At 33.7% G+C, this 10208-nt stretch overlaps 1 protein-coding gene across 1 annotated transcript; it reads left to right on the top strand.

Annotated features, from left to right (window-relative positions):
- Positions 1-730: 730 nt before the first annotated feature.
- LOC104886722 (U-box domain-containing protein 52) lies at positions 731-9920 on the top strand. Its single transcript, XM_057392610.1, is given in 12 exon segments — positions 731-929; positions 1031-1098; positions 1686-1810; positions 3600-3796; positions 3925-3985; positions 5441-5768; positions 6041-6142; positions 6707-7138; positions 7866-8178; positions 8181-8267; positions 8513-8889; positions 9488-9920. Coding segments are annotated over 12 exon segments (2352 nt in total). The 3' UTR covers positions 9551-9920.
- The last annotated feature ends 288 nt before the right edge of the window (positions 9921-10208 follow it).

Below are 10208 nucleotides of genomic sequence, written 5' to 3'. Positions count from 1 at the left end.
ACTTAATTTGCTTAATTTTGGGCGTGTGGACCATTGGGTTTTTGTAAAAATGTAAAAGCCAAAAATAAAAATATTATATCCTTTTTACTTTAAACGGGTGACGGGTCGGGTGGTAAATGGGTGACGGATCGGGTGATGGATGGAAAAATATCACCCGAACCCGACCCGCATCCGTCACCCGGTTATCCGTCACCCGGCTATCATCCGTTTAAACCGGGTTTTTCACCCACTTAATAAACCGGGTGGAGCGGGTGGTCGGGTGATCCACTGGATATTTCCATCTCTACTCAGGACCTCGAAGGACATTAAGATATTAGTCAAAATGTGAATGAGGTGGATTAACTGTAATATGAAGAAGAGAGAGAGAGGAGGTAATTATATGATATAGATTATGTATTTTATATGTGGGAATGAAAAAAAGAAGCCTAGTTTTAAGGGAAGATTTAAGGCATACGAGATTGATAGATTTTTGATAGAGAAAAAAAAAGAAAACTGTAAAACCAAAAGAATAGTAATTTGTTATCCATGAAAGTTTGAGAAGAAAAAGCATCAAGAACAATAAATAACAAAATAAGCAGCAGGTCAAAGAAGAAGAAGAAAGGATATATGATTCATATATGGTTTAAAGTAGTAAATGAAATGGGTGATTCAACTAAAACATAAGATTCGTAAAAAGGTTGCATTTATATGGAGTAAAAGACAAATGATAAATTGGGTTTGTTAGAGAAGGATGTGGCTTTCAAAAGAGAATTCAGATAAAAAGGATACATCAAATCAATTGGTAGCAGTTGCGATAGATAGAGATAAAGGTAGCCAACATGCTCTTAAATGGGCTATTGATAATCTTCTTCAAAGAGGCCAAACAGTTGTGCTTGTTCATGTTAAAGTTAAACCTTCTTATGGTTCTAATCCCCATGTTGTTATCAATGGTACCTCTCCATCACTTTCTTTATATCTCCCTCATCTTCATAATAATTGGTTGCTTCAATAATGTCAGATTATTTATCACAACATTACCCCCTTTGTGTAGGTAGACAATGGGATCAACAAACAAAGGATTTGTTCCTCCCCTTTCGCTGTTTTTGCACGAGGAAAGATGTAGGTACTTGTGCTCCATTCTTGTAGTTCAACAATGATTAAATACAAGAGATAAAGTACTACCTTCGTTTTTTATTATGTGCAACGATTTGACGTAAAGTAGAGAAGAAAAATGTCTAATCGTTATAAATAATAGAAAACGGAGGTAGTAATTAAGATTTTAAAACTTAGGTCTCAAAGTGCATAAAAAGGTGTCATCTTACAAATTTTGGTGTTCGTATTAAAGACTATACTCCTAAGTTTTAAGAAAAATTCTTCACTAGTTATCCTTGAATGATCTATGAATTGGCACTTATGTTTTGAAATTTTTTTGACACTTGACGATTGTCTTTTTAGATTTCTAATATCATTTCATATTATGAGGGCAGATATGTGTTGACACGCTAATAATTCGTTTCGTCTATGAATTGTTAAGGGTAATTGATGAAGTCTTTTCTAACCTCAAGAGTATATGGTACAATTCTGAAAAATTATGTGTATATGATGAATTATCTTAAACTTTGGAGATATTAAGGTGATTTTTTTATTATTATTTATCATCAAATTTTGTTTGATGTTATTTTTTTGAGTTAATTTTTTTTTGATAGATTCAATGTCGAGATATTGTGCTTGAAGATTCAGAAGTTCAGAAGGCATTGACAGAGTTTGTTACTCAATCAGCTGTTGAGGTGTTAATTATAGGTGCTGCCTCTAAAGGAAATTTGTTTACGAGGTTTGTATTCACATTTTGTAATTAGAGTTCAAAATTAACAAGCTTAAAGTAATACTCCATCCGACAATATATACTTCCTCCGTTTCAAAATAGATGGTACATTGTGATCAAAACGGACTCGTAGGCAAAATTTCATAAGTATGTTTAAGTAGTATAAAAGGAGGTAGATTAATTCTAGTGGTCCCATGTGAAAAGAAAGGAGAAAGAAAAAGTTGGGGACCACATGTATTAATTAAGTAAAATGGTAAAAGTGTAAGGCAAAAGTTACTAAAGAAGGAAAAAAAAAAACAATGTATCATCTATTTTGAAACACCCATAAATAGACAATGTATCATCTATTTTGAAACGGAGGAAGTAAGTCTTTTCGTTTGTTCCAAAATATATAGTCTTTTCGTTTTTTTTCCCTCAAAATAAAAATGCAACCTTGGACATTAAAAGTAAGAATTAGATAAAGTTTCTAAATGTGTTATTACTTTAGAAGTTTATGACAAGATTATGCGCAAATTAGTATTATTTATGTTTAGTTATTGCATAATATTGTCACTTTTAACTTTTTATATGCAATCTCTTTTTTTTTTTTTTTGGAATAGTAAAATTAATTCATTAATAAAAAGTCATACGACATCTACATAAGCAATCGAATCAAACAAATACATAAGTTGAATCAAACAAAAATTTCCTTCATAAAAACTACGATCGTCAAACAAATCTTGCAATGTGGAACATCTCCCGCTTATATCGCTGGAAAATACAGCCTTGTTGGAGAGACAATCTAACAATCCCTTGTAGTCGTGAGGATGATTTCCGTCGGATTCATCTGACCGTATTCGAAAAATTGATAACCTTTGTGATCCCGCATAATTCTTCACCAACAAAATAATTTCACGGCAATCCATTAGATCTAGTATCCCGGATTGTAACCTGTAGAAATTCCCCTCTAAAAGAGGAGAAAAACCCTGTCTTTCGAAGGAGGTTGAAAAACCTTGTCTTTCGAAGGAGATCGAAAAACCTTTTCTTACGAAGGAGATCGAAATCCCTGTCTTTCGAGGGAGAAATCGTTATTGGAAACCTAAAAACAAATAAAAAAGCAAAGGTGGGGGCTTTCCAACGGTAAAAACCGATGGAAGCCCCTTTAAAAATCAACAATGGAGGCTAGGGTTTTTGAAAGTAAAGAGGAGAGAGGGGAGAGAGAAAAAAAAAGGGTGCTCTTTTATATGCAATCCTAAGGTCTATATTTAATAACGTTCATCTGTTTTAGTTACTTATAATCGATAGCATCATCTATTTCTTTCTCAATAAAATGCAGTTGAACATAAAACAATTTGACACCAAACAAGTCAGGAAATTAAACAAGTGACTCTTATGCAAGTGAAATTCTCAAAATACCCCTCTGTCTCTTGTTTGGTACCAAAACCGTTTATAGTATTTGGCCTTTCAACTAAAAACAACCTCTGAAGGAGAGTTGGTAGCTCAATGGAGTACCACCCCGAATTTCATGACATTGTCAGGGTTTGAATCATCATCCCAACAATATGTTGAGTATTTTCTTCTGTGCTATAAAGTCTTGTACTCAGTATTTGAACTGATGTGCCCTGCAGGCTAATAGCCTAGCAAGGGTCGATCTTCGAACCAATTATCTTTCCTAATAAATAAATATTAAAAACAACCATCATATGGAGTACAAATTATACTGTAAACAAACATCATGTTAAGTGTTAACAATGAAATCTCTTGAAAAAGTTGCATTACAAAAATTTCTGATATATAAATCCTGGATGTAAATGAATAGATTTGGCAAGACAGATATTCCTTCAGCTGTATCAAAAGGAGTACCAGAATTTTGCACCGTTTATATAATTTCAAAAGGAGGGAAAATTGCAAACACTCGTTCAGCTTGTCGTCCAGCTCCACTCAATTCTCAACTTCGAAGCCAAATTATGCAACAGCCAACAACTACCTCACTTTCTCCTCCTCACAGTAGAATAGGTTTCTCTTTTTCTTCTCTTTCTTTTTTTATATTTATTATAATTTATAAGCATTATATTTCCATTTTTTTCATGATTATTTCCTTTATATATGTAACAACATTCATTTTCTATGTTATTATTTATCAGGATCAGAAAAAACAACACCATCTGGGTCACCGTTTAGTGGAAGTGATGACTTGGATTTTAAGTATGTTCAATTTTTAGCCCTATACTTTTATGGTTTTCTATACTTTTATGGTTTTCTTTATAAACTTTTCATACATTCTTCTTTCTAACTTTAACCGTTATGTTTAACTAAGATGGTTTGACTGAATCAGATTGTATAGTAATATAAGAATTTGCGAATACACTGATCTATATAGATATGTACTTGATTGCTAAATTATGTTACATTCTTCCTCCTTTCATATTTCGCCGTTTTCATAATACTTGTTACTAGGGCTTGCAATGAGTTGAGACAGCTCGTGAGCTACTCGAACTCGGCTCGGTCAAAGCTCGGTCAAAGCTCGGTCAAAGCTCGGTCAAAGCTCGACTCGAGCTCGGACTCGACTCGACAGGTTAACGAGTCGAGTCGAGCCACTCAATACTCGACTCGAGAAACTCGTGAGATACTTGATAAAATTTTATATATATATACTTTTAATATTTTAAGAAATTTTAACTTTATATTTTTTCTATAAAAATACTTGTACTTTTCTTTTCAAAAAAATGAAAAAAAAGTGTATAGAATAACCAAAAAGCAAAGTAAAGAATTTCTTAATTCTATAAAAAAAAGAACTATATCAAATGACCAAAAAGCTTGAAACGAGTTCGAGTTCGAGTTCGAATTTAGGTTTCGAGTTCGAATTCAAGCTTGACAATTTAAAACTCGCGAGTTTTCGAGTCGAGTTTGAGTATGAGTTTTCGAGTTCGAGTCGAGTTTAGTCAAACTCGAGCTCGACTCGCATCATTGCCAACCCTACTTGTTACATATTTCCTCCATTTCTTTTTACTTGCAACGGTTTGACTTTTACACTATTCACCAACTCTACTTAATTTATCTTTGGTGATTTGTAGTTAAGGAAAAACATATTCATGTTGGATCTTGTTTGATTCGCCTGAATGTACATTTTTCGAATATATATTTTTTAAAATTTTTATTTATCGGTAATTAAATTTATTGATGGTTGAAATTATGCATTGGCAAGCGTGAAAGTCAAACTGTTGCAAGTAAAAAGAAACAGAGGAAGTATAAAAAGTGGGGAGTTTTTAGAAAAGGGAGAGAAAAAAAGTGAAGGACATCTACTTTTTGAATAAAAAAACATCTGTTGAAGAAAAAGTACAAGTATTTTAAAGGAGAAAGTATAGACTATAGACCTTTAACTTTTTAAGGACATTTTAGATTGTTTAGCGGTTATAAATAGTCTATTTATAGAACGTAGCAAGTATTGTGATATTTTTCTTTTTAGGGAAATTCAACAATTATTTTGAAATAGAATAAGTATAGAACTTTTTATAATTTTTACTACTTCCGACATTGATTAATCATTTTATTTGTTTACCTTGTCTAACGTGTCCTTAAAATTGCGTGCCAAACAAAGTGTTACAAAAATGGAGGAAGTAAAGTGATATACAATTAAAAGTTTTTGTTTGTTGATAATAGGTCACCATTTACTCGAGGGGGGAGACATCCACATATGAGATCATATGGTGATATCTTAGGAGACACTGATATTTCATTTGTAAGCTCAGGAAGACCAAGTGTTGATCGAATGCCACTTCCTTTAGCTAGTGATGCTGTTCCTGAAGAAAGGAGGAGTACTAATAACAGACTATCAACAAGCTCAGATAATGATTTTCTTTATGATACATCACATAGAAGGTCATCTGTCGACACTCCTCTATCAAGTCCTCCTCCTCCTAGTTCCTCTAATATTTCTTTTGATGACATGACTAATGTCAATTGGTCAAACACGCAATCACAATCAATGGTGAGAGGAACTTTCCTTTATCTGTCGTCGTTTGCGTCATGTTTAGATCTAATAAGTTTAGATAAGTATGATTTCAGTAACGGACGTCATGTTCACTTTACAAGTACAATAAATTTTGACAAGTTATTTTAACAAGTGTGATGTATTAAAGTGAACAGAGCGCATTCTGAATTAAGTATATTGAAAACTTCTCGAAATTATTTTTCTTTAATAGAAAAGAGCGAAGGTTAAATTGATTACATGGATGATGATTATTTTGTCTTAAACTATAGGATGATGTAGAAGCTCACATGAAAAGACTGCAGATGGAGTTAAAGCAAACAATGAATATGTATAGTAATGCTTGCAAAGAAGCACTTACAGCAAAACAAAAGGTATTACTCTATTCCCAATGAATTTCCAATACGAAGAGTAATGTATACTTCTTCCGTTCTTGTTTAGTTGTAATAGTTCAATTTCACGCATATTTGATGACTTCTAAGCATAAACTATAATGAAAAACTCGGTCACGTGGGACCAAGTGCGAAAGTCAAACTGTAGCAACTAATTGAGAACACACTAAAAGTTACTACCTCCGTTTTCTAAAGATCTTCCTTGTTACTGTTCCTACAAATACCAAAGAGGATCCATTTGTGTGGGGTATGGGGTGGGTAAAGTAGGAGAGAGAAAGGAGTTAACATAAATGAACAACTAAAAGGGGTTAAAGTAGGAGAGAGAAGGGAAGTAAAATTGAATTAATAGTGTAATGGTGGACCATATGATAGGGACACGAGAGGGTAAAAAAGGAAAAAAGAATTCCAAATAAGGAATAAAGTAAAAAAGGGAAGATCTTTTGGAAACGCACCTAAACGAAAAGAGGGAAGATCTTTAGGAAACGGAGTGAAGAAATTAGTCACATTTTAGAGCTAGCAATTTGTGAAGCTAATTATTGGTTTCAGGCTCTTGAGCTTCAAAGGTGGAAAGTAGAAGAGGAGCGTAAAGTGGATGATAATGTTCGATATTCCGAGGAACCAACTCGATCGTTCATGGAAAAAGAGAAAGCTAAATCGATGGCGGCCATGGAAGCATCGGATCAAGCTCATAGAAGACTAGCTGAACTTGAGGCACAGAAAAGGGTTAGTGTAGAGATGAAAGCATTGAAAGAAGCAGAGGAAAATAACAAGGATATGGACTCTATATCTTCAGCTGTAAGATATAGAAGGTATACTATTGAAGAGATTGAAAATGCAACAGAATTTTTTGCTGAAGCACGTAAGATTGGAGAAGGTGGATATGGTCCTGTGTTTAGATGTCAATTAGATCACACATTAGTAGCTGTTAAGGTCTTGCGTCCTGATGCTGCTCAAGGAAGATCTCAGTTTCAGCAAGAGGTAATTTCCTCTAAAGCTAGCCTATGTTATTATTTTTCGGGTGTACGTACCATATAACGCCATGTTTTAATTGTTATTTTCAGATAACGCCCGTGTTGCACCCTATTTTTAAGTGGTGCCCCAACTTCTAAAATATCTAAACTAAACGATTTTTGATGATAGCGTTACTAGTATATGTTATAATGAAGAACAAACTTTGATAAGTAGATGAAAATTTTGAAAGAACAGTGTGGGGTATGCTGGTGTGCGGATGTTTGAGCTTTGAACAGGATACTTTAGTAACGTCACCTTAAAAGTTGGTTAAATTCAATGAGGTTTTACAAGTTTGGGCTTGGGGGCTACCTCATGAAGGGGTGCAAAAGTGAGCGTTATCTAAGGATAACACCTAAAACACAGGGTTATGTGGTATAAAATTCCTTCTCTTTTAAATCTTCATGATGCATTTTCGATCTTACCATACACATTCTTTATACCAATTCAGTTGGTAACTAGTCATTATATACTATCTAATTTACATTTGAAACTTGATGCTTCTGCTTATAATATTCACAAACTCAACTATTGCTAAAGACCTGCACTATTCATCTAACAGTTAGATGTCTAACACTAGGGAGAAGCTTTCAGTAATTTTACATTATAAGTTCTTTATTACAAATAAGTATCCTATAGTTTACAATGATCATAACGTTACATCAATAATTTGTTACATATGGATAATATTTTACAGGTTGAAGTGCTAAGTTGCATTAGACACCCAAACATGGTTCTACTATTAGGAGCTTGCCCAGAGTATGGATGTCTAGTTTATGAGTACATGCATAATGGTAGTCTTGAGGATCGCTTATTCTGTCGAGGAGGAAGTCCACCACTCTCTTGGCAACATAGGTTCCGCATTGCTGCAGAAATCGCGACAGGCCTCTTATTCCTCCACCAGACAAAGCCAGAGCCTTTGGTGCATCGAGACTTAAAACCGGGTAACATCCTTCTAGATCGCAACTTAGTTGCCAAGATTAGTGATGTGGGCTTAGCTAGATTAGTCCCCCATCAGTCGCTGATGAGGTTACGCAATATAGGATGACCTCTACAGCTGGTACTTTCTGCTACATAGACCCTGAGTATCAACAAACAGGTATACTTCCTTTCAATCCTTAAGTCTTAACTTACCATTACTTTCTATGTTAAAATCTATCCACAAGACCACAACCAGCATGGGCTGACCGAGTTTTGCACATTAACAAAATGACCTACTTTTGGCCGGACCAACGCCTTAAAACCATAACCATGCTTAAATGCATACATTAGATCTCCATCTACCTTGTCTAGCAGAATATTATTGTTTGGTAACCATTCTTACTATGATGGTTATTATTATAGGTATGCTAGGCGTAAAATCGGACGTGTACTCCCTTGGTATAATGCTTTTGCAACTACTAACAGCAAGATCACCAATGGGTTTGGCTCATCATGTTGAAAGAGCAATTGAAAAGGGAAGTTTTGCAGAATTTTTGGACCCAACAGTTTCTGATTGGCCAGTTGAAGAGGCTATAAAGTTTGCAAAATTGTCATTACAATGTGCTGAGTTGAGGAGGAGAGATAGACCAGACCTTGGGACAATTTTGCTGCCTGAACTTTGCAGATTGAGAAATATTGCAGAGGACAGCTTGGATGCTATGATGTTTGGTGGTGGTCATAGTGGTGGATTTGATGCATATAACTCTAAATCATCCAACACCCAAGTATCAGTTGGTCATGTGAGTGCAAATCCTTAGAAACTACTATCTCTCATTTTTACTATATGTCCAATAGTTTGTGTACCACTTAGTTCCATTCACCAAAATTTACTAAATATATTTATTCATTAAAATTATTTTTACTTAAAACTACTTTTACCAAATTAAAACTTATTGTTACTGAACTAAACTTATTTTTACTAAATATTATTATTTTAAGGTGAACTGAACAAGGCCTTATACATTACCTTATAAAAGTCGTATATCTTGTCAAACCACCAATGTTATAAAAAAGTTATGAGGAGCAAAACATACTAGAAATTGATATAAAGTCATCTTTGCTACTCCTATTTGTTGAATCTAAGAAAAAAAAATTTAGCAATTAAGCATTCAAATAATTAACATATTAAAAGCTTTTTCTTTCAATTAAAACCCTCTCATACTTAAAGAAATTAAAAAAAAAAAAAAAAAGCAGCAAGAAACTTAAGTACTTGACAATCCTCCACCAACTGTACAAGTACAACTAATTTTATGAGTTATAAACTATTTGGCTAATTTGCATATTTACTTGCACTTGCATGTAGAACTAATTTGTGAAGAAAACGATTTACTATTGCAGGAAGCATTAAGTGGTCCACCTTCTCGTGAAAGTTGTAAGAGCTCATCCTTTGGTGGAGACTAACTACAAGTTGTTAAAAGATGTGTGTTAAAAAGACATAGTGGAAACTTATTGTCATTAGTTCTTAATATATGGAATGCAATATGTGGTTTAATGCATCAAATGGATGACAAAGATGATCCACTAGAACATGTGATGTATAAATTATAATTCAGAATAGTTATATTATAGGAGATATATACTTGGAACAACTCATAATGATACAAGTCAAGTGTATAGAAGGAAAAAAAAAAATGTATGTGTACATGTTCTTTTTCCCAAGGGAGGTTAACTTGTATTCTTTCTCCCTTTATCGTTGCGAAATTTGGAAATGCAAATTTTACAAGTTGGCAACTATAGACCTTATTCATAGCCAAAACCTGCAAATTTCAAGACTCTAAAACTATACTTCAGACTCTGTCATATCAGCTTTCCACTAACTCAGACTCATTTCAGACTCTTTTACTTTTATACTTTATTCCCAGATTATTATCAAGACTCACTTTTTTTTTTTAATCAGATTTCATTTTATTTGGGCTAATATTTTTAAAAAAATTCCAATAGAATTGAGAATTGAGACATGTGGCAAGGGGAGTCTTGAGTTGAGTTTTGAAAATCAAAACTCACTTTAAGACTCTATGGAGTCTTAGAGTAATTTATTGCACAAGATCCACAAAAGTCT

Source organism: Beta vulgaris, chromosome 2 (genome assembly GCF_026745355.1).
Source record: "Beta vulgaris subsp. vulgaris cultivar EL10 chromosome 2, EL10.2, whole genome shotgun sequence".
NCBI lineage: Eukaryota > Viridiplantae > Streptophyta > Magnoliopsida > Caryophyllales > Amaranthaceae > Beta > Beta vulgaris.
This window is presented reverse-complemented; position numbering and strand designations above follow the sequence as displayed.